Source organism: Drosophila ficusphila, unplaced genomic scaffold, assembly GCF_018152265.1.
Source record: "Drosophila ficusphila isolate 14025-0441.05 unplaced genomic scaffold, ASM1815226v1 contig_791, whole genome shotgun sequence".
Classification (NCBI taxonomy): Eukaryota; Metazoa; Arthropoda; class Insecta; order Diptera; family Drosophilidae; genus Drosophila; species Drosophila ficusphila.
In genome coordinates this window covers 25,512,766-25,538,329 of record NW_025064737.1, presented here as the reverse complement: position 1 = coordinate 25,538,329, position 25,564 = coordinate 25,512,766, and the positions used below count along the sequence as shown (strand labels likewise).

Sequence of the window (25,564 nt, the reverse complement as noted above, 5' to 3'; positions counted from 1 at the left end):
AAAGCTAGCTTCCTTTTTCGTTTTTGCGATTATTTTATAATCTCATAATAAAAAAAAACATAGGAGGATTAACACAAATGTTGTGCCGCGTAGCTGTTCACTTTCTCTGCCATTAACTGTTTTTCTCGTTTATTGGCGAAGGAATGCTGCACTGCCTCCAAAGTCAGGGCAATACATTGCCTCCGGATAAGTCCGAAGGTTTCCGCGGCCAGCAGAAACTCCTTCGTCAACGTAGTGTCAAAGACTCCGCTGTCGTCTGTGCAGATGACCTTAGGTGCCTCGGCTTCCATGATTCTCTTTAAGTGGTGCTCCTTTAAACTGGGCACTGTTCCGGATTTGACGTTGCTAGTTAGGCAGCACTCGATTGGTATGTTGTTATTTTTGAGATACATAATGTCCTTGGCGTTCAAAAAGGTACCATGTCCACAGCGCGACATTCCAAACTCTAGCATTTCCTTAACCTCCGAAGGATTGTCGATCTCCGCACAATGTAATACAAGCTTCAAACCGTTTTGAACAGCCTGCGAAAGAATGCAACGAAATTCCAAAAATTTTCCTTTGGCTGGGTTGCCGCTAAAATCAATCCCTAAGATGACATCTGGATGGGATTTGGACATTTCCACAGCCAAAGAAACGGTTTCCTCTGCCACTTCCACGGGCTCCGCTCGATTAATTGAGGGTAGTAGCTTGACCAATATACCCGTGTACTTTTCTTTGGCACCCTCAATTGCCTTGATCACGTGCTGCAGGTAATCCCTCCGCGAATAGCTTTCATTCGCTTTTGGAGTCGTTCTCAATTCCACATATTGCACGTTGTCCTGGGCAAAATCCCGCACCACAAGCTCCGTGGCATATCGCAGACCCTCCGCCGTGGAAGTCAACTCGTGCACGAAGGCAAACTTTGCAAAGCAGGCGTCCAAGTCCGAATCCTTTTCAAACCGAATGAAGCGCGCGCACAGTTCCAAAAATTCCGGAGAAGCGGATCCGTACAAGTGCTCGGCAAGATCACGTAAGCTATTGATTCCCAGGGAACCGTTAAGGTGAGCATGAAGCTCTACTTTGGGCAGTCCTTTCAGAAAATGCTCCATTCTTTAACAAACAAACAATAATAACAACTTTGTTGAAATGCTTATCAGCCGGTGTGCAACCAGTGTTGTACATATAAAAAAGTTATCGGAAAAATGGCTAAGCCTTGAAGAAATTATCGCTCTCAGCTGGTCCACACATCGATTACAGAAAAACTAACCTTGGTAGCCCTGGCAAAAACCAAGAAGAAGCACAGTTTGTAAATATAGATTTTCACGAACAATTTTTTTGGAAACAGACTCACCATGTCGGATGCCCACTTGGAAGCACCTCCCTCGGTGCGTCTGACAAACGATGACTTCCGCAAACTCCTGGCCACACCCCGTGCTCCACCTCCTGGCTCTGCAACTAGTAGCGCTTCCGGCGGATCCTTGGCCACTGCTACTTTTGCCACGCCCTCCTCTGCCCCTGGAGCTGCAGGATCCAGTGGCGAGAAGAAAAAGGGCCAGAGCAGCAGCGAACGAAACGATCTTCGGCGCAAAAAGAAGAACTTCTATGCCGCATTGAAAAAGCAAGAGGATGTGAAGCTGCAGGAGCTGTCCGAAAAGTACAGGGATCGTGCCCGTGAGCGTCGTGATGGCGCCAATCCAGATTACGTGAACGTGAGCACGCCGGGACATGGAAGCAGCACCAATGCTTACCGAGCCGTCGCTCCAGATATGAAATCTGGAATCGATGCCCAGGAGCGAAGAAGACGCATCATTCAGGAGTCCAAGTTCTTGGGTGGTGACATTCAGCACACCCATTTGGTGAAGGGTTTGGATTATGCACTGCTGCAGAAAGTGCGCTCCGAGCTGCACTCCAAGGAAGCTGAAGAGGAGGAGATTGCTGCCGCAGTGGCCAGGGAGAAGCTAGCCGAAGCAGCTGCTGCCGCCGAGCAATTGGAAGCGGAGCGTCGCGAATCTGAGGACATCAATGCCATAAACGGCGCATTGGCCCGCAACATTTACAACCTGGTCCAAGCTCGGCGATCGAAGGAAGTCCCTCGCAATGAGCTTTTTGCTCCAGGGCGGATGGCCTATGTCATCGACCTGGATGATGAGCTGGGTGAATCGGATATCCCAACAACGCTGAAGCGGTCCAAGTTCGAGGTGCCGGTGGCACCGGAGGATGTGGCTACGTTGACCACAAATGACATAGTGATCAACAAGCTTTCGCAAATCCTCAGCTATCTGCGTGCCGGTGGGCGCAACAAGAAGAACAAGAAGCGCGACAAGGACAAGCCGCTCTTCTACGAAAAGGAGGTGGAGAACCTGCGAGGATCGTCCAGCGGTGGTGGCAGCAGTCGCCATGCCACATCATCATCCTCCTCAAACAAAGAGGGCAAGGCCGCTCCAATGGGCGACAATATTTACGATGATATTGGAGAGTACAAGCCGTCCGCCTCGCGAGGGGATCGCAACCGTCAAGAGTCCGGGAAACCTGCTAATTCCTATTTTGGCGATGCTCCACCAGAGGCGGCGGAAGAGTCGCTTATCTCCAGTATTCCTCCACCACCCAAGATATCGAAGGCCATGGCGTCACGCTTTGCCGAACCCGAGGGATATGCCGAGTGTTATCCAGGTCTGGAGGAGATGAACGACGCTATCGACGACTCGGACGATGAGGTGGACTACACCAAGATGGATCTGGGCAATAAGAAGGGACCTATTGGGCGCTGGGACTTCGACACACAGGAAGAGTACTCTGACTACATGAGTACGAAGGAGGCGCTGCCCAAGGCGGCGTTCCAATACGGCGTCAAAATGCAGGACGGTCGGAAGACGCGCAAGAACAAAACCGAGAAGAACGAGAAGGCCGAGCTCGACAGAGAGTGGCAGAAGATCCAGGTATGTATCCAGGATAGTATGGTGGGGCGATACTTATGTTAAAAAAATAAATTAATTTCTCGTATCTTCTTAGACAATTATTCAAAAGAGAAAGCTCCCCAAGGATGGAGGAGGCGGCGGTGGTGGAGGCGATGAACCCGACTACAAGTCCGCAAAGTACTAGGAATTCTTGAAACATTATTCTATATTTGTAATGTAGTTCTGTAAAACATTAAATATAAGTATGCGCGTACTTGTATGATTCTTACATACTCTCAAATATATATTTTAGCAATGTTATCACTATTTTAGTTGCTACTGGAGTGGGAGGTAAGGGCCGGGTTCTTAGGGAGCTTGGCAGGTTCACTTATGGACTATGTGCGGCACTGGTGCAGTGGGAACCAGAACTGTAAGACCGGTAGCGCAACGCTAGAGGTTTAATTGCATCGATTAAGGCAAAATATGGAAAAGCTTCGAAGGGATTTTTGATAATCAAGTAAAATCGGGTGTATCAGTTGGTTGCACTTCTCTTACAGTCCCAAAAGCCGCTGCATGTGATTCTTACTTCCTGTGCGAGCTGCATTCTATTCAAGCTGAATGGGTGTGCACCTAGTGCTGCTCTCTAATTTCTAACGCTTCCTGCTTACTTAAATATATGACACTGATTAAATGTAATTACCGTCGCGGGAATGCTAACCTTAATCACTACGCTAAGTCCAAGTGAGAGGGTGGTGTCTAGGTGTATAAACGGGGTCGCGGAGGATGACTACCATCCATCTTCGGAAAAGCCGAAGCTCAGCCCGTCGCACTGGCGAAATGGTTCGAGAATGTGAGAAAATCAACGGAGCAAAAACAAATATATTGCAATTTTTCCCAGCTTATGAAATAACAATTTCAACAGTGAAAATTGTTCTTGGGTAAAGTAATGTTTGAGATTCAGACATCTCCAAATTGATTTTCCTTTGAACTTGCCTGTTGAATAATTTTCTTGTAGTTACAAAATAAATACAAATGTGAAATTATTAATGAAGAAATTTGGATAGGACAACATAATGGGCTGGTCAGATAGCGAGTTCGCCTATATCTGCATATTTCGGATGCTGCCAAACATCCTCATCAGTGACCTTCAAGAAGCAAACACTGCACAGAAAAACGGACAATCGGACCGGAACAAAATCCTGACTAGCTTAGCTACTTGAAACACACACACACGCAGTGCAAAGGGACCGGCGACTCTCTTTGGCTTGCATTCCGGCGAGGGATTTGGGACTTGGGGGGATGAGGATCGGGGCTTAGAAAGAGTGCTGCTCTAATGCATATATTAAGATTTATGGGGCCTTCTCCAGCCGCCTGTTGCTCAGTCGTGGTGCCAGCTTCTGGCCATTGTCGTCGAGTTCCTCCTCCTCCGCTCCACCAGCTTAATGTCTCTGACGCACAAGTCGTGCTTGGAGTTGCTTGCGAAGCGGATCACCGACTGGGTGCTCACTTGTGGAACATGACGCAGATCCAGCCAGATGAGCCCATCGCACTTGGCCAGGTGCTCTAAAGCGTTCTCGGACACGAGCCTGCAGGCGCTCAGATTCAGCTCGGTCAGACTGGCGATAGCTGTGGTGGAGGTGCCTATTTGCGCCACGCCCGCATCCGTGATCCGCTGGCAGGAGGAGAGATCCAAGTGCCGCAAGTGCGGCAGCGACTGGGTGATGTATCGCACAGCCACATCGGAGATATCCGTTCCCGCCAGCTTGAGCACTTTGAGATCCCTCAGTCGCGTCTTCGAGTCGCTTAAGCCGGGTCGAGAATCCTTTGGTGGCGAGAGGATGTCCCTCACGGCAGCATCGTTCAATCCCCGCACAAAGCTTAAATCCAACGTTTGAAGCGGTGGGCAGCTGCAGGTGTGCAGCGCCAGCACCGCCTGTATGGGGCAGTTTTGCAACGAGAGATTCTTGAGCGCCGGAAGGCGGGAAACCAGCCACGCCAACTGCCGCTTGGCAATCTGGGTCCAGTCCAAGATTAAGTGCTCCGGCTGCCGGCGCACAATCGCCGTCAAAAGCGACGCGGACATTTTGTGCTCAGAGCAATTCATTTTCTTCCACAAATCGGGATCAACGGCAGCGTTGGACCAAACCTTGCACACCGAGCAGCAAGTGACCAGCGTGTCCTGCGGCAGGTATCGGAAAATGATCTTCAGAACGGTGGGATCCAAGGCCAGGTTCTGGGAAGAACTGTGGTGCTGATTGCCCAGTCCATTCGAGCCGCTCAGGCCTCCGTTATTGATTCCTCGCTCGCCGTTTCCACCCCCATTGGAGTTGGCTCCACTTTGGTTGCTTCCATTGCTGATTCCATTGGTGGCCGATGTGCTGCCTCCATTGCCACTGGATGACGAGGATCCGGTTCCACCAGCTGGTCGCACCACATACTGCGGTTTCTTGAGCACTCGAGTGGACGAGTTCAGCATTTGCTGGGCCAGCTGCGACCGAATGGAGTTCTTCTTGCGGGAACCACCGCCTCCGCTACTGTTGCCCCACTGATTGGTGGACACATTGGCGGTTATTCCTCCCCCGGCTCCCTCCGCCGAGGAACCACATGGTGCGTCGTTACTCTCGTGCATGCTGCTGCTAACACTGGTTCCATCGTCGCTCTTGCGCCGCTTTCCTATCTTCGACTCGACGGCATTGGGGGAGATTCCCGGTGATGGGGTGTCGCAGCTGTTGTTCCGCTCCGTTTTGACCTCCAGCTGATGGTGGCGCTTCAAGCCGTGCTTCCAGTGCGTCATGTGGGTGCTGGCAGTTCCAGTTTCCATCTCCGACTCACTGGTAAAGACAAAGTCATTGTACTGGCCCACCGGGGGCGGCAGCAGTGGATTTCCCTCCGAGTGGCCTTCGCTTGCCACACCTGGTCCATGCGAAACGGAAACGCGTCGCACTTCCGAGGACTTCTGGCGGGCGCGAAAATGACGGGGCTGTGGTGATAAATTAGAGATTAATAAGATACCGTGTACACTATAAAATAAACTCGAATTCCAACCTTGTAATCGTAGTTCTTCCCGGAGCGACAACAGCTGGGACACTCCCAGCTATTGGGCAGATCCTCGTTAACGATGCCCTTGGCATCCGCCGCATCCTCTGTGCCGTCCAGCTGGGAGAGCGCACAATCCGGGTGGGCGATCTCGTAGCACACGGAGCACTCCATCAGCGCAGAGGGCCCGTCGGCGGAGGCCAGTTGCTTGGTCTGTGGCGAGACTGGTGTCTGGCGCCAGCCATCCAGGTGGCAGTACACACATTGCGCGGTCACGGGCAGCATAGGCGACAGGCACTGTCGCATCATGCAAGTCTGCTTGGCACGACCCGGACCACCGAACTTGACCATGTCCATGCAGAAGGGGCAGGTGCCGCAGTCGGAGCGCTGGCAGGCGGCGCAGTTTTTGCATCGCGTTCTCCGACGACGCGGTTGCCCGGTACCAGTCAGATTCGGCGACAGTTTGGCCCCACCGTCTCCTGGCGAATGGCAATTGTCCATGCTGGGAATTCCTGCGACTGCTCCTCCTTCACTGTAGCTGGAGCTGGTGGCGATCACACTGATCGCACCGCCTGCTCCTGGGCCAGGTCCTACTCCTCCACCAGTGGGGCTGTGACTGCTGCCCACAACTGTCGATCCAAGCGATCCCGCCAATCCTCCACCGTTGCCGCTGCTGCTGCTCGCAGCGGCTGCCACCAAGGCGGTGGCCAAATGCATCTTCTTGGGTGGGCGGTACTTAAGAGTATCCGTAGGCAAGACAAAAGTGGCCTCTGTGCAAATACAAAAACGTATTATATTTGGGTAGAAAAGTATATGCACATAACTCACCTGGCTGCGATCCGTGGCCAGTAATTGATGCTGCGCTCCCGTTTTCCAACTGCTCTTTCTTCATCACCCCATTGCTGTACTCGATGCCAACTCCCATAGCGATGGCTACTCCCACCCCAGTGGATTGAGACGTGTCCGATTCAGCCTCCCTGGCCCTTCCCGCCTCCAGTTGCTGTTGCTCCCGTATAACCTCAGCGTTCTTGCGCGCTATTTCCTGTTTAATCTCTTGCTTCACCCTCGTGCGATCGTACAGCAAGAAGGGCGGCTGCGAGCCAGGTGGGGATTTTAACACAGATACACCTGTGACGGCGAGATCTTGTTGGTCCTTGCAGTGCCGCTCCACCAAAGATCGAACGTCTTTGATCAGGGCCACGGGATCCAGAACCAAGCTGGGCACATTCTTCTTCTGCGGAGGCAGGTCGTACAAGTACATCACGATCTCCTTGAGTCCGAAGAGCTCGTGGTGCGTAAGGTGGGTGTGCGGCCGGGCGGCCATTTCCTCCTCGCTCAGCGAGGGCTCACCCTCCAGGTGGGAGTGTCCCAGGAGCGTGTGGACGTAGCGGGCGAGAACGTACCACAGCATCTCCGTGAAGAAGGGGTAGCGGAACTTCTGGGGCACCTTCGTGCTGTCCTCCACACTGGCTGTCTTCAGTTGCTTGACGATGCCAAAGGAGTGCAAGAAATTGCCCCCGAATACAAGGGATTGAGTGGGCGTGTAGACAGCATGTATCCATCCCGTGGGTATGAAGAAGGTGTTTCCTGCTGTCAGATAAACCCGAGCACACTTCTCCACCGTATCGCCAAAGAAGACATCCGCCTGTTTGCCCGAAAGCACCCACTTTTCGTACAACTGAAGATTGCGGTCCGTGGGGGGAATGAGCCAGAACACTTTGCTCCCTCTCAAGATATGATACCAAACGGAAGTCCCGCCGAAGTCAATGTGAAAGTCCGTGTAGCAGTTTTTCACCGACATCAGGCAGTACTTCTGCACCTTTGGGTACATCATGCCGCCCAGCAGGTTGGTGCCCTCCCGCTGGGCGTCCTTTAGCTGCTTGGGCCAAACCACATCCACCCAATCGATCTGGCGCACTATCTCCGGACTCTGGACGAACCTGTCCAGGCGGGTGTGCGAGAATTCCAGCGAAATCACATTTAGCAGGCGATCCTTTTGCGGACTGTCGTAGTACTGCTGCCACTCCTTCATTGTCATCTGCAGGTTCTTCTGCGTATTCACGTCCATGACGTCGAGGAGTCTCCTGGATCCGACGCAAAGCCGCACATCGTTTACGGAAAACTCCTGGGGATCAGGCATCCTTAGACCCAATCCAGCCTTGTCCCGGAACAACAAGGGGATGTTAAAGCCGTGCTGCTGTAGGAAACTGTAAAGTATCAAGGAGACGCATAACGAAATCAGTCAAATGTTGTGCTAAATGATGACCACCGATTACCCAGCGATAAATACTGCATAAGCTTGGAATACTTACGCGACGGTGAGATCGCATCCGCGCATCTCTCGCACCATTCCCGCTTGCGCGAATTTTGAAGATTCAAGCTTCTCGGCGACGCTGAAGCCCCGCGTTCCCTCGCCATCCTCGTCACCCAGTGACCATTCCTCCAGGTAGAGCTTGCGCTGCTTCCTCTCCCGCTGTGAAAAGAGAGTGAAGAGAAGAAAAGAGATTTGATTGAGTTGGGTTCCGTCTGAAAAGCGTTTGAAGAGCGTAAAGTGATAAATGCCTAAAAATACACCGTCTTATGGGAGGGCGCTGCCTCTGCCGCTGCCAGCGACTCTGCTGACGCCATCAAAATGATTCACTTGCTCCTCTCTTCACCACAGTGATTGACTCTCTCAGCCCACTCCAACCGCTCATACGGCCCGTGGCCCTCGCCTTCACTTTCTCCCATCGCCTAGAGGACTCTCCGGTTTTTGAAATTTCGTTTTCATTTGCTCGCCGACAGGGATGCCCACATTTTAAAAACTATCGAATCAAAAACCAATCCATTTTATCTATTCATTAGGCCAGCGATATTTGGAACAACATTAACACTCAGTAACCGGCGCTTGTTATGATTGATTGACTAATCACCTGAATAGGCCAAATGCCTGTGGGTCTTAGATTTACTATCGGGCAACACTGTGGGGTCTAATTGCAGAGCGAGCAAAAACTGAGAGCAAAATAAATTAAAAGAGAGCGACTAAGTGGGAGAGATTGGGAGAGCGAACGGGCGAAAATATATTTAAGCAACATGCTAAGCTCACTTTTTTCACTTGGCCGATTTTTATTGGAGCTACTTGTGCGTTCGAAACAATAATTGAAAAAATATTTGGATACTTGATATATTTACCAAGAAAATATTCCGAAAGGGAAAACAAGTTTTTGTGATCGGTATGATTTTGATGGTTGGACCGAATAGCTTTTCCTATACAATTCCGATTTAATACGTTTTCAGCTATGTTCTAATTGGCTAAACTTTTTCCATACATTTTTAGGAGACTATTTTTTGTTCATATAGTTAATAGCAGGATAGAGTAAGAGAGATGAGTAAACAAATATCTAATCACTTCAAAACAATAATTTCAATATTCTTATTCCTTTTATTTTCTCCACTAAAGGATGACAGCACAGCTTGGCAAAGGGCAACGGGATTCAAGTTGTCCACCATGACGTGAACCTCCCTTCCAACTTTCCTCCCCTGCTATTATTATAGCTGTCTCCCTTCAGTGCGCATGCACTTTGCATGCGAATGCCTTGTTATTTTTTTCGTGGTGTTTTTGCACTGGTGGTGGTGGTGCATCGCCGGCAGAGAGTAAGCGAATCTGGGAGATTACGAGATGCGATGAGATGAGAGACTGTTGCTCCAAGGAGCGGAGAAGAAACAACAAATATGAAATACGAAATGCATTGCCATGTCTCCTGCTTTGAGTTTATTTTGGCCGCTGCAAGTGGGGTGCAAGGGGTGGACACACGGGGTGGGAGCGGTATGCTTGCAACGAAAAATCTATAAACGTGGATGCGCCTGCCCTCGTTTGTGTGTGTAGTTGTTTGTGTCCGCATGTGTGTGTTGTGGCATATCCTTTTTAAGCGGCTTGCCCCACAGAAATGTTGAAACTTGTTTGGCATGTTCTAAACGATTTTTAGTGACTTTTCATTGTGGCCATGCTGTTGCTGCCGCGCGGCTGTTGTTACTGTTGTTTTGTCTTGGCTGAAAAGCTTGTTTTGGTGTCTGGCCGATTAACAATCGGCAGGTAGAAGAGGAAGCAACAACAACGGCAACCGTGACCACACAGAAAAAAAGAATCGCGTAAAATGTTTGTGTAAAACTTCGAATTTAACAGTAGTTCTTCCTTGACACTATGTACAAATGACTGGAGCGTATAGCTTTAAACATCCAAAAAAGATTATGAACGTTTAAAAATTGTTATCCCAGAAACTAGAATTTAAATAACAAATTTAAATGTTTTTTTTATATCATTAAACAGTTTAGACACCGTGTTTAATCTGTTTTTTTCTGTGCAAGAGGAGAAGCAAAAACAACGATATTCGTAACCACATAAAAAGTTGCGTGTAAGACAGAAAACCAAAATCCAAATCCAGTCAAGTGGTTTCGTATTCTTGTTGTGGTGGCGTCACCTTCGCCCCACCACCTCACCTAATCCCCCGCCCATCAGGTGGCCACCTGGGCTCCCTAATGTATTCTATTTAAGGTGCTAATTGCGGACCCTTATCTGCCATGTGCTCCGCGAGCTCTCTTTCCGCCCGCTCCATCTCTTTTGATGCGTTAGTCACCATAATGAGAGTTCTCCCCCCACCCCAAACCATACATTTTTAATGGGCGTTCGCTCTTCTCCGGCGGCGTACTACTTCAATATGCATAGATAGACGAGCCGGTGGGAAAATTGGCGAGATTACGGACTGTTTAGAATACCCTGCCCTACGATTTAATTACTACTTTATGAAGTCTGATAATGTCACGGTTTATTATTTGCCTTAGATTGTGTTTTTAGACACAATAACACGCCACAAAATACCCTACTTTTATCTCAATAAAATTAAGTAGAGTTCAATGTTTGCAAATAAATTATTTTTTTTTGGTTTATTACTTGGCAATAGTTTCATTTAACATTTACAACGGCAGGGTATAAAAAGTGTAGCAGCTGCGGAGCGGGATTCCGGTGACAAGTGCTGCCAGGAGGAAATTCTTCGTCACCGGTTCACAGCGAACGGAAAGCAACGAGCGCCAGCAGCTGCTGATCCAATTTTGGTGCTAATCAAATGCGCAGGCCCAGAGAACTGTGAACGTGAACTTAGCAAGTTGGCCAACGGAATAAAATCAGTGAGGGACCCCCTTGAAGCAGAACCTCCAAACGACACCCACGCCCACGTATCACTTTTCAACACAGGAAAATTAGCATCATACTTAAAACCCCGTCGCCGCTTAATTTTTTTTTTTTTTACCTTTTAAGCGTTGAAATGATTTACAAAAAAATTATATTTTCATATATTATAGAAGATTTATCTAATAGATTTATTCGTTCCCAGAACCGTTTCTCTTTGTGTAAAGCAGTGTCAACGTCAGCATTACTCCCGTTCTCCCTTCTCGTTTCCCCCCTTCTTCACTGTATGTAAATATGTTGGGCAACAACAACGCAACAATGCCCTGTTATCTACGATATGGAATAGAAACCGGAGCAGAAACACACCACACACAAACCCACCAGCACCCTCGCACACATACCAATAACAAATTGAAAACGAAATGCGAGGCAAACAACAACAAAGGCAATAATAGCGAGAAGAAGAGAATAACAAACAGCGAATATGGCAAATAAAGCTCATTGCTTTCGGTCATGCGGCCCCAGTTGAGCTCCAATGCTTAACGGGCGCAAAGGAAAATGGAAGAGGCGAAAAACAGAGGAGCGGGGTGGGGCGCTCTTGCGAGCATGCATTTCATTTCCACCAATTAATGATGAGTTTTACGTTCGCTTCCACAACCGATTAGCTATCTCTCGCTCGCACTTATTACAGATCATCTACTTATTTATTGGGGTTTGGTGGGCTTATCAATCACGGTTACAGGTGTATTTCCGTATGGCGCACCGCCCACGTCAGAAAATTGAGACCTCGGAAATTTTATTATAGTAGCATAAGTAAATGTTTGTAATTTTATATTTAACAAGCAGTTTTTAGGTTGGAAAGATGGGCTTTTTATAAGAGCAATAACAGATTACCGCTGCTATTTTCCTTTAAATTACTTAGGAACTCCTAAAACCATCAATTTTTAATAGTTATTTTTTCGAGTAATCACTGTATTTTTAAAAACTTGGTTTCCAATTGAAGTCCTATACATGGACAAGAACAGGAAACGCCACATAGGAAAGTACCATCGTAGGGTGACGGGGCTCTATCGGTTATTGATAGTGGGCGAAACAGGGGGAAGGCACTTAAGGGGTTGGGGGGCTAGTACTCACCAGTTGACGCCGCTGCACGCCTTTCGCATTTGGACTGGGATTGCCGTTGCCGCTGTTGCTGCCGCCGCCGCCGCCGCTGCTATTGTTGTTGCTTTTGGCAGGCGACGACCCCGTTTCAACGGCGGTGGACATCGCTGCCTCTATTTTTTATTTTTTGTTGCTCGTTTTGGTTCCACTCGAAAGATTCTATTGGCCAGGTTCAACTGCAAATCACAAAATTGGAGATCAAGACGATGCGTCAGACGCTTAGTGGCGTTTTCAAGCAGTTTTCAGTCCGTCGACGCCGCACCAACAAACTAATTACGCTTATTACTTCACACACATTGAACGGCCAGGGAACGCACACACACCCACACACAGACGGACCGACGCGCGACACGACTTGCTTGCTCTCACTGTTGCCGTCGATTGGGGGGCAGAAAGGGAGCGACTCGGCACTAGGACTCAAACTTATAATAGATGGGGGCACTGAACACTGAGCCCGCGGCGCGCAGAAGAAACACACCACCAGCCCAGCCGGCAAACTCACCTCGCGGCAAGTTCAGAGGAGCAGCTCCCCACCACGTGTGCCGCTGCCCTGCGAGAGGGGGAGAGCCGCTCGGAGAGAGCGCAAAAACAAACGAGCGTGGTGAATTTGGCGATGCTCTCTTTCGTGCATCGGTCAACGTGATGTTTTGCCATTCAACAAAAAAAACGCTCACTTATCACGCTCCACGTATATTCGCCACTTTCCCATGAACTTGTAATAAGAATTCTAAATTTGCACTTCGCCTCGTATCTAGTTTTTTTCAGATTTCCGCCGATGCGGCTGCGATTTGGTCTCTGCCTTTCGCCCTGCGATTCGGCTTCTCGTTCTTTAAGTTACAATCTTTTCACTTGCGCCATTAAGTAATTTTAATTATAATTAATACGTATGGCTGTCTATATGGGGGCGGGCGACGAACCCAGCACAGAACAGCACAGAGAACTCACGCACTCGATTGCCTTTGTGTATGCGAAACGTACTTGCCAACCATTCACCAGGCTCAATAGGTTTTTAAGCGAATAGAACCACTTTCCGACACACTCGAATCTTTTCCGTACGCGAGTCGCTGAAAATTTCCGGGACCGGACAGCAGCGATCCAACCTCTTCAACAATTTTTTTTCGTTTGATTTTTTTTGTGTAACCGTGTCTCGAGGTGGCAAGAAGACACAAGTTTCCGAAATGGATTGGTTTTTCACCAAACCCGAAACCCCTGCTAGTGGAGACACACACCTTGTCTTTAAACACACTCTTTATCAGAGACACCATCCAAACGTAGCGAATACATGTTCCTAACTTATTCGGTCCACCTTCTTATCTTGCGAATGCACCTAATATATTCGATATTCCCTCCTATCTAGCGAGTACCCACTCCTATGCGAACAGTTACTTTTGAAAATTCCAGATTTTTCTGGAAAGATCGTTTTGCAGATACTTCAAACACATAGAAATAACTAGAAATATTTTTCATCTGTACACCAAACTCAAGTTCACAGAAAGCAGTAATACATTGAATCCATTTAAACTCATCTATTTATTGATAAAATAATACACAAAATAATTAAATCCAAAAACAAGAACTCCTAATGAAAGTTGTAGATTCAGCTTTTCGGACTTGATAAACTCCATATGTATGCATACTTTTTGTACCCTTTTTCTGAAAACAGCTTAAGACGTTCAAGTTTACAAATATGTATGTAGATTAAAAACAATTAGTTTTTCCTTAAAGTTAGACTTAAGCCAGGTCCTTTCACGGCCGCCTTCAAAAACTTCTAGGCCCACTTTTAAAACGAACGTTACACGACTGGCCTCTCGAATGGGATCACATACATCTATTTTCATTAGTAATACAAAGTAAGGAGAGGAGTATTCTTGCATGCTATCATCTGTTCTTACGGATACGGACATACAAATCTACACTTTTACACTTATGCTTTAGGAATATATGGCTAATGGCTACAGGTCCTCGTCCATGTGCTCTTGCTCAGACTTGTTAAGGTTCACACTGCACGTGTTGTTGTTCTCGAAGAACTCCAGATCATCGTAGTCGTCCAGCTCCTGGGCGGCCAAATCCCCGACCATCGGTGTAACGGCTAGGGGTTGCACAACTTTGGGTCCGGGCATTGGGATCTGCAAGGGCGACGGCTGCCAGGGCACCAGGGCGGTGCAGGGACGTGGTATGGCTTTCATCAGCCACTCCGGTGGGATAACAGGCGGTACCGAGCCGGGTCCTGTTGCCGGCTTTAGACCATCGCAGATCACAATGCGGTTGGCGTTGCGCAGCTTCTGCTCCAGCTCCATGGCCGCCATCTGGTAGGCGGGATTCGGATGGTGGGTCTTCCCGGTGCTCGTAGACGGTATATCGTCTGTGGCCAGTCCGCCCGTAACGCTGGCCACGCTGTTGTTGTTGCTCCCAACGGCAGAGGCGGCCACGTTAATCTTGGGATCGAGGGAAAGTCCGCTAAAGTGCTGGGTGATTCGCTCCTCGGTGATGAGCATCTTGGGCGGTCTGAAAAGGGCGCAGTTCTTAGCTATCAGTTTTGATATTGGGCGGGACCTTTAGCTTACAACACTGCCGTCGCCTGCAGCTCCGACTTCCGCTTATGCTGCCACTTTCCCAGGTCGTTCTCCGCCGGAGTACCGAAGCCATTCGCATTGAAGTGGCTGCAGTTCCCGAATCCGAACTCCATTACTCCGCCCGGAGGTGGCGCGTTGAAGGGAAAGGACTTCCGCTTGGTTTGGGGCTTCATCGCCGGTCTGTGGGCATCAGAGATTGCGTTCTTGGGCAAAAGTTGTCCAAATCAAAATAAAAGTAAAATTTCAATCAGAATATGATTTTGCGACTTGTTTTCCTCCTAAGTGATGTGGCCAGTCAGCGTTACGAAAAAATTCTGATAAATATGCACCATGGTATTTTTTTTTAAATTTTAAGGTGAGTGAAAAAATTATCTGTTCATCTATCCAATATGCTTAATTTAGGCAAAATTTATGATATAAAAGGTATAAAAACTGTTTCAGTAAAATTGTTAAATTTCAAAGTTTATAACTAAAAAATCCCAGCTTTTCGAGCATAAAAAGGTCGGCAGCCCGCTGCTTTTGAATATTCAAACGCGACAAGTGGAAAAGCAAGTGCTTCAGTTAACAATCTTTAAAATAAAGACTTAAAAATATATTATAAAATATAAAAAGTGAATCAGTGCATAGCTTAACGCTCCAATAAAAAAAGCATAACGGATTAAAAACATCAAGCACTTTAAGAGATTATAATCCATTAAAAATCAAAATGAGGTTTACAAGGTAAGCTTACTATAAAAAACATTTTACATAAAAATATTTGGACTGAATATGCCACTTTTAAGCTTATAATAATGGATAATACTTTGTAAAATAACTTTATTTTTAATATATCCTTTTAACGATTCAACGCCCCCATTGGGCAGCTAAAGCACTCGCACTTTCCTCGGCTTATCGGCGATCTTTTCGAAAATAACATGTTTTTCAACCCAAAACGGGCGCAATCTTCGCTCGAACAACATTTTTAATGACGCTTTGTTTTTCCTTCGGCTAAAAACCGACATCGTCAGTTACCAGGCGATGGGGGGTTACATCAAAACATCAAAGGCTTATCAGTCCTAGACGTTGGCTGGCCCCCTGGACAGCAAATTGACGTCACCGGACAACGGAATCTGATGCAATTTCAATCTCCTGGAAAATAACTCGTGTTGATAATTAAAAAGCAAAAACACTCTCTGAGCCATTCAAAATTTAATTAAGATCACAAATTGTATGTAGGCTGTAGAAACATCATTTTCCTGTTGCCTTTTTATAAAAGGATTAGGCAAAGTGCAATTTTACAAAATTTAAAAAAATTGATTTTCCGATGCAAAGAGATCATTGTAGCTCTCAACTTTTAACGGTAGGTGTGAAGTGCCTCGAAGCTTTTAAAAATAAAACAGCTGAAACTTCTAAGTCGCGCTCTCTCGCTCACCCATTTCACTTTGCAAAAGCTTTTATCCAAAATAAAAACAAAAATCCGTAGTTCTGCAACACGTGCGGGGGCTTATTAAGTGATCGGTTGTGGATACTCTTTATAGTCGATTCGTATCCGGCAATCCGTGCAGTTAAAATTTTCCAGCAGGAAAATTCTCCAGCGACACAAAGCAGTCACAATAAAGGTAAAGCGCAAGTGAAAAATAACAAAAATTGGATCTGTGTAAATGTGGTTTTTAAAAATCTTTTAATTGTCGTTCTGCTGACACGTTTATTTGTGATCCAGCCAGCAAACTAGTTTTCCTTAGTTACAAAAATACTATCTATAGCACACATTGTTGGGGCCTATCTATTCATAGCTCCAGCCCCAGACAGAGGCTTGAAATTAATAAGTCAGGACCCCGATTTGTTTATGTTTTCCCTGCTAATTTATAATCAGAATAAACAAATCCAACTGATAAGATGAAAAAGCACGGACACACCCACACTAACAAACTAATGGCATGACAACAAGAGGAAGAGAACAACGCGAAGTGGAGGGGGTCAAGTTCTGGGTTGATTTACCTCATCAAAAAAAGTGCAACGAAATCGTAAAAATATATACGAATTGGGGCCTGGCAACAGGTCGGATAACTTAGAAGTATCCAGTTACCATGAAAATCGAATTGCAATTAAGTGCATGATTAAATTTTGCCTGTGTGCAAATTGGTTATTGAAACTTTTCCCACAATGTTGCGACGTTCCCTCAGAAGCATTGCGTTCTCAGCTTCTCGAAACTATGTCGTCAAGTCACTCTACAGGTGCGTACTTTTATAAAAAAGTGAATCCGATCGGAATAGAAAGGTGATTTAAAGCACACGAGGAAAACAAAGCGTACATTAGAGATGCGTCCGTGATGTTATTTTGTAACAGAAAAAGCCATTTTTAATTATAAACTGTCTTATATGATGTAAGTTAATTAAGAAATAAATTTGGGAACTATAAAATATAAATTTATATAAAACAGTAACGATCTATATAAGTAAATCTAGTTTTAGTAGCAAAAAAGAAAGAGTCACACGTGAAGCAAGCTAAAACTAAATCACGCGTTCATCTTTCAAAACAGCTGACCGCGAAGTTGCCAGCTTTTTCAGTTTGAGGACCGTGGCAACTTTGGGGCTGACGTGATTATTTAAGTGTTGAATTAAGAAATTTGAATTAATTACGTGAATTGTACTTGCCGTGAAAAGCTGACCCGAAAGCTCAGCGCAGATAGCTTAAACCTGTTATCAGCCAGGGAGCGTTTCGCTGTATTTTTACTTGTTTTGGTGCCAGTGCTTCGCTCATTTTCGATCCAACAGCGGCCCACTAAAGTTCCCCGATTTGCTGCGCTGATATTTCACATACATATGTATATGTGTATCTTACTCAGAAACTATATTGGTGTGCGAGTGTAGTGTGTGATTTTGCTGTGTAAACAACACCCGCGAATCCAGAATTCCGCGTATATATATAGTATAGCGAGTAAAAAAATCACACAGAACGTGGGGCCTGAAAAACCCGTGAGTCATCACGACGTGGCCCCAGCAGATAATTTCCCGTGCGACGGAACATCGGGGAAGTACCTAAAACGAATGGTCAACGAGCCGATTCGACGAAGCTCGTTTCGATCATTAGCGTTTTGCTCTCCGAGGGCAGCGGTTCAGTTTTCGACTTGTTAAGACGCAATTAAACGGAACTTTCGGATACAAACGATCATGAATCAGTACTACGACCTGGACAAGGGCAAAAATATAATGTTCCTGAACGACGCGTCCAGTACCAGTGGTTACAGCAGCGGGAACTCACCCACCTCCACCACCCAGTCCTTGTCCCCCGCCCACTCGCCCGAAACGATGGCGCTACAAACGGACTTCGCCAACTTGAACTTGCCAGCCGGAAACTCACCACAGCCTCCACCGCCATTGTTGAATCCACCATACCAGCATCAGCTGTTGAACAACGGCGCTCTGTGCCAACTGGATGCAAGTAATTTGATTAATTCCACTGGCGTGGTGAACGCCACGAATTTTGGCACCATGTACATGGATCACCAGTACTATGTGCCTTCCTCGGCTGTGGAGCCTCCTGGTCAGCACTTTGGATACCATCAGAACGGCCTGAGCAGCGGCGGCGGTGGCAAACACGTGCCACACCTGAGGATTGTGGAGCAGCCGGTAGAAAAGTTCCGGTTTCGGTACAAGAGCGAGATGCACGGAACACACGGATCTCTCAATGGCGCCAACTCGAAGAGGACACCGAAAACCTTCCCGGAAGTCCAACTGTACAACTACGACGGACCCGCAGTCATCCGGTGCAGTTTGTTCCAAACCAATCTGGATAGTCCCCACTCCCATCAGTTGGTCGTGCGCAAAGACGAACGAGATGTCTGTGATCCGCACGATCTGCACGTGTCCAAGGATCGTGGTTATGTGGCCCAGTTCATCAACATGGGCATCATTCACACTGCCAAGAAGTTCATCCGCGATGAGCTTTTCAAAAAGAAGCAGGATCGATTGGTTTTTCAGATGAATCGGCGGGAGTTGTCCACCAAACAGATTCAGGAGCTCCACCAGGAGACAGAGCGGGAGGCAAAGGACATGAACCTCAACCAGGTATTTAAACAAATTCCTTTACAAAGACTATTTTACTGACATATCTCCGCCCATTTAAGGTGCGTCTTTGCTTTGAGGCCTTCAAGATCGAGGATAATGGGACTTGGGTTACACTCGCCCCACCCGTTTACAGTAATGCGATTAACAACCGCAAGTCGGCCCAAACCGGAGAGCTGCGCATTGTCCGGTTGAGCAAGCCCACAGGCGGAGTTATGGGCAACGACGAGCTTATATTGCTGGTGGAGAAAGTCAGCAAAAAGAACATCAAGGTGCGTTTCTTCGAGGAGGACGAGGATGGCGAAACTGTATGGGAGGCGTATGCCAAGTTCCGCGAATCGGATGTCCACCACCAGTATGCCATTGTGTGTCAGACGCCTGCGTACAAGGATAAGGATGTGGATCGCGAGGTAAACGTGTCCATTGAGTTGATTCGTCCCTCCGACGACGAGCGTTCCTTCCCACCACTTCCCTTCCGGTACAAGCCACGGGACGCCATTGTGTCCAGGAAACGCCGACGCACCTGCTCCTCGGCGAACAGCAGCAGTTCCGGTAATGTTAGCTCCAACAATTCCCTGGATCTGCCAAAAACGTTGGCTATGGCGCAACCGCCGAACGGATTGCCCAACTTTTCACAACATGACCAGACAATAAGTCAAGAGTTTGGACGCGAAACGCATCTCGATGATTTGATCAACTCAGAAAATTTCCGCAAACTCATAGAAAACAACTCTGAAGACCTGGAGAAAATTTGCCAGCTGGACATGGGCGAGTTGCAGGCCGATGGCCATGGACGATCTGAAATGTCGACGGGCCGAAGTCTCACCACTAAGTACTTGAATGCAATATTCAAGATCTTCGATCAGGACCGTCGAACGGCGGCGGAGTCGTCGCGTCGTCGAGTCGAGGAGTTGTTTACAGATCACGCTCTTAATAACGACAATAATGACACGCTTCTGCACGAGGTGATCAGCTATAAAAAGGACAACTTAAAGTTGGCCTTTAAAACTCTACAGGTGATGAACTTTTTCAAGTTGAGGGAGTTGGTCAACAGCGCTTTGAATGCAGACGGGGACAGTGCGCTGCATGTCGCCTGCCAGCAAGATCGGCCGCACTACATTCGCCCTTTGTTGAGCCTGGGCTGCAGTCCCAATCAGCAGAACCACGCGGGTAACACCCCACTGCACTTGGCCGTTAAGGAGGAGCGCATTAACTGCGTGGAGAGCTTCCTGAACGGTATGACCAACGTACGATTAGATCTGTCGCTGAAGAACGACGACGGGCTGACTCCTCTGCATATGGCCATCCGGCAGAACAAGTACGATGTGGCCAAGAAGCTGATCAGCCACGATAGGAGCTCGATGAGTGTGGCCAACACAATGGATGGTAACAATGCTCTGCACATGGCCGTGTTGGAGCAAAGTGTAGAGCTGCTGGTGCTGATTCTGGACGCCCAGGGACAGAACCTAAACGACATCCTGCAGGCACAGAATGCAGCTGGCTATACACCGCTGGAATTGGCCAGGTACAAGGCCAACGAGAGGGTGGTGCAGCTGCTGGAGAAGGTTTATCCGGAGAAGAGTGAGCTCGCCATGACCTGGATTCCACGCAAGGTAAAGGAGGAGATCGACTCATCTTCGGACGAGAGCAGCGATGCTGGTCAGCTAGAGATTAAGTCCGAGGATATGGATATCAAAACTGAGGACTGCGACTCCGTAGAGTTGGATTTAAGCAGCGGGCGTCATAGACGAGAAGAGGAAAGCAGTGGAGACACCGAAATGATGTCGGATCCGCGGCACAAACTGCAGCTGCGGCTGAGGGACAAATCCATTTACAACCAGCTCAGCTCCCTGCTGAACAAACCAGTGGAGCACGGACCGGATGGCCAGCTGCCGAAGTGGAAGCTCCTTGCCCGCCAATGCCAGTTAGAGCAGTACACCTTCCTGTGGCTGGATGCCGACGGACTGTTGGATCACATTAAGGACAATGCTTCCAGTGCGGAAATCGCCGCATTTGGACGCGCCTTACATACGATCGACCCGCAGGCGCACGCACTTTTGGATCGAGATTTATTATAGACCTTAGGTTACTTCTCCCCATATACACCCCATCCGACTTTCATAAAGCTTAATTTTGTATTGAACATGTTGATCAATAAAAGTACCTTAGATTGTATTTATTTTTTAATATCCTCAGAGCGAATACAAACATAGGAATAGAACAATTTTACCAAATATAACGTAACTTCACTTCATTTCGAATTGCTCCTAAATACTTTGATTAAAAGACAGAAATTATATTCTGTTTGCTATTTGGAATTGTTGCCTGTAACAACAATGAGCATTGCCCTTAATGAGATCATTAATGGAATAATTTTTCCAAACGATAGTGAATAATAACGCTGCCATTAGTAAGAACATTCCTAGAACGGGGATCCCCACTTAATATTTTTGCACTACCACCCGCAATTCACAGGGTGAATCACACGATCTATATATGTATATATGTACATATTTGCGCCCAAGTGTGAGATCTGGGGGAATTACTGCAACGCAACCGCATTGATGGCCGGGGATTTTTTTGAGTGGCCTTATCTATAGACGACAATCCAGGTTTATGACCTTGCTTACATTTAAGAGCCTTTTTATAACAATATTTTCGGATAATTTTCTTTATGGAATAAAATGAAAGGTTACGAGTTGAAAATAACTACTATAACGATCGTAAATAAATTTTCAAAAACAATATTTTGAGCTTTTAACATGATTGACTTTGCTTTTCCGCTGCAGCAACATGGCTCAAATCATCGATGGCAAGGCTATTGCCCAGGAAATCCGCTTCCAGTTGGGCAAGGAGCTTAAGCAGTTCGTTGAAGAAGGAGCGCCGGTGCCTCATCTCACGGCCGTTATTGTAGGCGATGATCCGGCTAGCGAGAAGTACGTGGCCAACAAGATGATTGCCTGCCGGGAGGTGGGCATTTCAAGTGAGACAAAGAGGCTGCCCTCCTCCACCACGCAGGAAGAGCTTCTCCAGGTCATCGCCGATCTTAACCAGGATCCGCGGGTGAACGGGGTGCTGGTGCAATTGCCGGTGCCGGAGCACATCAACGAACGCACCATCTGCAATGCCGTGAACGTGGACAAGGACGTGGATGGGTTTAACGAGCTCAACATTGGTCGACTGGCTCTGGACATGGATGGCATCATTCCAGCCACGCCTCTTGCCGTCAAGACGTTGCTGGAGCATCAGAATATCGAGACCCATGGACGTAACGCCGTTGTGGTGGGACGCTCCAAGAACGTCAGTCTCCCAATGGCAATCCTGCTGCACGCGGATGGAAAGTATGCCACCAAGGCACTGGACGCCACGGTGACCATCTGCCACAGGTACACGCCTCCCAAGGAGTTGGCCCGCTACTGCCGCCAGGCGGATATCATTGTGGTCGCTGTGGGCAAGCCGGGTCTGATTACCAAGGACATGGTGAAGCCCGGTGCCTGTGTCATCGATGTAGGCATCAATCGCATCAAGGACGAGAACACCGGCAAGTTCAAGTTAGTCGGAGATGTGGACTTCGAAGGTGGGTGTACTTGATTATTTTTTAAAAGCGGCTTAATATAAAATCTTTTTTTTTTTGCAGAAGTTCGTCAGGTCGCCGGCCACATCACTCCGGTTCCTGGCGGTGTTGGTCCCATGACCGTGGCAATGCTTATGCAGAACACCCTAAAGGCGGCGAAGAATCAGTTCTACGATCGCAAGAGCTCTTGAAGATCGTCTAGAAACTGTCAACGAGTAGTCCGTGCTTCGCTGGCCGAGAAATAGTATTTTTTATTTAACCCGCTAATCTATAGAGAGTAAAGTTACTGACCAACTGCTAACATGACGATTGTTTAATACACATAAACCAATTTTGCTATATAAAAACGGAGATTATGGAATCTGTTTTCGATTTATTTTGCTTTATGGCGTTGGCTGGGAGCGGTACGAAAAACGTTGTTTGAATTTGAACTTTTTTCTAACATTAAGTTTGCTTTGAAAGAACTTTGATTGCAGCCAAGTAAATGAATGACTTTTAACTTTTTATTATCACTAAAAATACAAATTAATTGGTTTCTGATCAGTTTGTTTTATAGTTTACATTGTACAAGTCGAAAAACAAACTGTTTCTCTTATCCCTTAATTGCCTGCGGGCCTATTTCCCCGTCGGAGGCCGACTGCTACTATTGTGGATGCTAAATGCAAGCTAGCATCCTGGACAAAATCTAATGAGGGTCTTGGGAGGATCAATGGACCCAGATTCGGTCTTTTTTTGCGTATAACATGCTTGCGTTGTGTACTGAGCGCAAAGAATAATGGTAACTAATCCAGAGTGGTTGAGGGAACGGTGCAGGTGTCATCATCGCAAAAATATTTTTCAGCAGATAGTTCGAAGTGTGCGGTTACGGCTAAAACCGCAAATCGGGCTTGTACTTCGCCATGTATCTAAAACAAAATAAGTGTTATAATCAATTTAAAAAACTTCCTGTTGTCATGAATGTTATAAATTTAACTATAAATGAAAAGATGCTTATTAAATATGGAGGACCCTTACTTGTCCAAAGTTTCCCAGAATTTGCTGAGCACGGCCCGATCCAGATGCCTTTTGTTTTGCGAGAGTCGCAGAAGTGTCACAGACCAGCGCTCCACGTTGGAGTCCAATTTTAGCTCGCTAAAGCACAAGTGAAACGCACAAACTGCAAAAGGGTACAAATATATGTTAGTTAATAATGAAGAAGAAAGATGAACGATACTGACTCTTTGAGAATATCTCGACCGGATTCCCGTCCCAGGGCCAGCCCTTGAACTGCCACTGTGGCCCCATAACGAACACAGCCACCACCCTCTGCCAATCCTGTTGCGAAAGCTTAATTGGATTGTCTATCACCCGGTAAGACACTGTTTGATTGTTCCGTTTGCGCTGCAAAAAAAGATTATGAAGTTATAGAGCCTTTGCCGGTGGTTTATCTGGTTAAGTAAGTACCTGAAGCAGTACTTCGCTGTCGCGCTGGCAGCCCTGCAGCTTTTTCTCTGCGGTGGACATGAATCGCAGGTCCTGCAGGATGTCCTTAACGTTGAGCATGGTAATGAGGCTTGTGTTGGCAGACGGTATGATGATGATGGGGGTGCGCGAGGGTCGCTTTGTTGGTCCATTGGCTGGCAGCTGGCGAGCCTGGGCCGTGGGCAGCAGCTCCTTAGGCCGTCCGACGGCTGCTCCAGGTAATCCACCAGGTGCTCCTGGCAGATTGTTTGCCTGCGCCTTACGTTGCGCTAGAGAGCCCTCTGTCACGGACTTCAGCGACATGCCGTGGTACGTTCCGAGTGTGTCGATCTTGAAGCCCTCGGTCTCCTCCTTCTGGCGATTAAACCTTTCCTGATCGTAACGATTGTACTGCGAGAGCTGCGGCTGTGGCTTCGCTATCCGGGTCGGCTCTGGCATCTTGATGGGATTGGGCACCTGGGGCCGATTTCGTCCCTCTTCGCGCACCTTTATGCCCTGCAGCATGGCGAAGATGTTCTTCGCAAATATCTTTCCCGTGCTCTGTAAAATAGATGTTCGCGTCCGCCACTGCCGTTCTCTGCTAATAATGTCCTTTGTCGAGTCCACATCGTAGTCAAGAATAGCACGGAGATCCGTGCCCATAGTCTCATCGTTGTCTGTCCGTTTAATGGTTGTACGCTTGTTGGCCAGACGCTTGGCCTTGATGGCGGCGATCTTTTCAACGGACATCGTCTCGGACAAGGACTTGATGTTGTCCATGTTTACGGCGGTCTCCTTTTGGTTGACATCCCAGCGAGCGGCCAGTTGCTCGCGCACCTTCTGCACCTGGGTCTCCTCGAAGCGGGCCTTTTTGGCGGCCACCTCAACGCTGGAAGGTTCGCCCTCGGCGGCACGTTTCACCTGGGTGGGAATCTCCAGCGGTGCGCTCTTGTCGATGCTGGCACAGGTTGGTGTCTCGCCATTGAGATAGGCCAGAAGTTCCTTTCGATCCGGACGATTCACGGCGGGTATGTCCTCTGCAGCACATTGGCGCACATAGACCGAGTGCTGCAGCATCACATTCTTGAGCAGGTACAGCAGGCACTCCAGCGTGTAGTACTCACGTGGAGCACCCTTCTTGCCGGAGCTGTGAAGAAATAGAAACGATATGGTTACTTTTACTTATTCTGCGCGTTTTTCTGCCCTACTCACCCATATTTGAGATAGTTGGTCTTCACGCTCTTCGGCCAGGAAAACTCGCCGAAGATGATCTGGCTGTCACGCTCGACAATCTCCTTTTTGTTTATGTTGTACTGCCGCAGCAGACTCAGCGGATCCGCCATCTTTCTGCCGCGTTTCTCTGTGTCTTCAGGCGGCCGGAGTGGGTGAAAGGTAGGGCACTGGTCGTCCCGTAGCTGCTATGCACTTTCTTACCAAAGAAAGCTAAATTAACACGCTCGATTTCCTCTTTTTATGGCATATTTTTCGCGTATTTTTTTAGCAGAGGTTGCGTGTAGCGTGACCGCCGGCGAGGTGACGGAAAATACCAAAAAAAATAGTTCGCAAATCACCGCAAAGCGTGTGGTATTTATTTGTAAGGCGGGAAGCACGGCTTGAAAACAAATATGTTTAAGTTACGCTTTTAGTTCTTGGATCACAATAGTTTGATTAAAGTATATAATCACAATAATTTAATTTTTAAA

The 25,564-nt window shown here is 47.6% G+C and overlaps 7 protein-coding genes across 12 annotated transcripts; 3 read left to right on the top strand and 4 right to left on the bottom strand.

Annotated features, from left to right (window-relative positions):
* Positions 1–1,123, bottom strand: LOC108099430 (adenosine deaminase-like protein). Its single transcript, XM_017202961.2, has one exon. The coding sequence runs from the start codon at positions 1,086–1,088 to the stop codon at positions 69–71; it is 1,020 nt and encodes a 339-aa protein (XP_017058450.1). The 5' UTR covers positions 1,089–1,123; the 3' UTR covers positions 1–68.
* A 108-nt stretch (positions 1,124–1,231) lies between these two features.
* On the top strand, positions 1,232–3,194 carry LOC108099429 (protein Red). The gene is made up of 2 exons (XM_017202960.2): positions 1,232–2,915; positions 2,989–3,194. The coding sequence occupies exons 1-2, from the start codon at positions 1,332–1,334 to the stop codon at positions 3,076–3,078; spliced, it is 1,674 nt and encodes a 557-aa protein (XP_017058449.1). The 5' UTR covers positions 1,232–1,331; the 3' UTR covers positions 3,079–3,194.
* On the bottom strand, positions 3,082–13,364 carry LOC108099427 (jmjC domain-containing histone demethylation protein 1). 4 transcript variants are annotated; one of them, XM_017202958.2, is made up of 6 exons: positions 13,177–13,364; positions 12,205–12,407; positions 8,222–8,382; positions 6,738–8,116; positions 5,919–6,679; positions 3,082–5,853 (listed from the first exon to the last, which is right to left on the bottom strand). In XM_017202958.2, exons 2-6 carry the CDS (start codon positions 12,334–12,336, stop codon positions 4,252–4,254), a joined length of 4,035 nt encoding a protein of 1,344 aa, XP_017058447.1. In that variant the 5' UTR covers positions 12,337–12,407; positions 13,177–13,364; the 3' UTR covers positions 3,082–4,251. The 4 variants fall into 4 exon arrangements, with proteins under 4 accessions (XP_017058447.1, XP_017058446.1, XP_017058445.1 ...); XM_017202957.2 differs by having other exon boundaries at positions 13,181–13,364; XM_017202956.2 differs by having other exon boundaries at positions 13,210–13,364.
* A 378-nt stretch (positions 13,365–13,742) lies between these two features.
* Positions 13,743–15,115, bottom strand: LOC108099413. Its single transcript, XM_017202930.1, has 2 exons — positions 14,796–15,115; positions 13,743–14,736 (listed from the first exon to the last, which is right to left on the bottom strand). Exons 1-2 carry the CDS (start codon positions 14,975–14,977, stop codon positions 14,184–14,186), a joined length of 735 nt encoding a protein of 244 aa, XP_017058419.1. The 5' UTR covers positions 14,978–15,115; the 3' UTR covers positions 13,743–14,183.
* A 210-nt stretch (positions 15,116–15,325) lies between these two features.
* LOC108099412 (bifunctional methylenetetrahydrofolate dehydrogenase/cyclohydrolase, mitochondrial) lies at positions 15,326–22,782 on the top strand. 3 transcript variants are annotated; one of them, XM_017202928.2, is made up of 3 exons: positions 15,326–15,524; positions 21,637–22,424; positions 22,485–22,782. In XM_017202928.2, the coding sequence occupies exons 1-3, from the start codon at positions 15,511–15,513 to the stop codon at positions 22,610–22,612; spliced, it is 930 nt and encodes a 309-aa protein (XP_017058417.1). In that variant the 5' UTR covers positions 15,326–15,510; the 3' UTR covers positions 22,613–22,782. The 3 variants fall into 3 exon arrangements, with proteins under 3 accessions (XP_017058417.1, XP_017058418.1, XP_017058416.1); XM_017202929.2 differs by lacking the exon at positions 15,326–15,524 and adding an exon at positions 16,164–16,402; XM_017202927.2 differs by lacking the exon at positions 15,326–15,524 and adding an exon at positions 16,726–17,017.
* Positions 17,299–21,022, top strand: LOC108099410 (nuclear factor NF-kappa-B p110 subunit). The gene is made up of 2 exons (XM_017202925.2): positions 17,299–18,850; positions 18,910–21,022. Exons 1-2 carry the CDS (start codon positions 17,954–17,956, stop codon positions 20,923–20,925), a joined length of 2,913 nt encoding a protein of 970 aa, XP_017058414.1. The 5' UTR covers positions 17,299–17,953; the 3' UTR covers positions 20,926–21,022.
* A 120-nt stretch (positions 22,783–22,902) lies between the features above and the next one.
* On the bottom strand, positions 22,903–25,390 carry LOC108099411 (parafibromin). Its single transcript, XM_017202926.2, has 5 exons — positions 25,074–25,390; positions 23,865–25,008; positions 23,639–23,801; positions 23,436–23,577; positions 22,903–23,326 (listed from the first exon to the last, which is right to left on the bottom strand). Exons 1-5 carry the CDS (start codon positions 25,202–25,204, stop codon positions 23,290–23,292), a joined length of 1,617 nt encoding a protein of 538 aa, XP_017058415.1. The 5' UTR covers positions 25,205–25,390; the 3' UTR covers positions 22,903–23,289.
* Between the last annotated feature and the right edge of the window lie 174 nt (positions 25,391–25,564).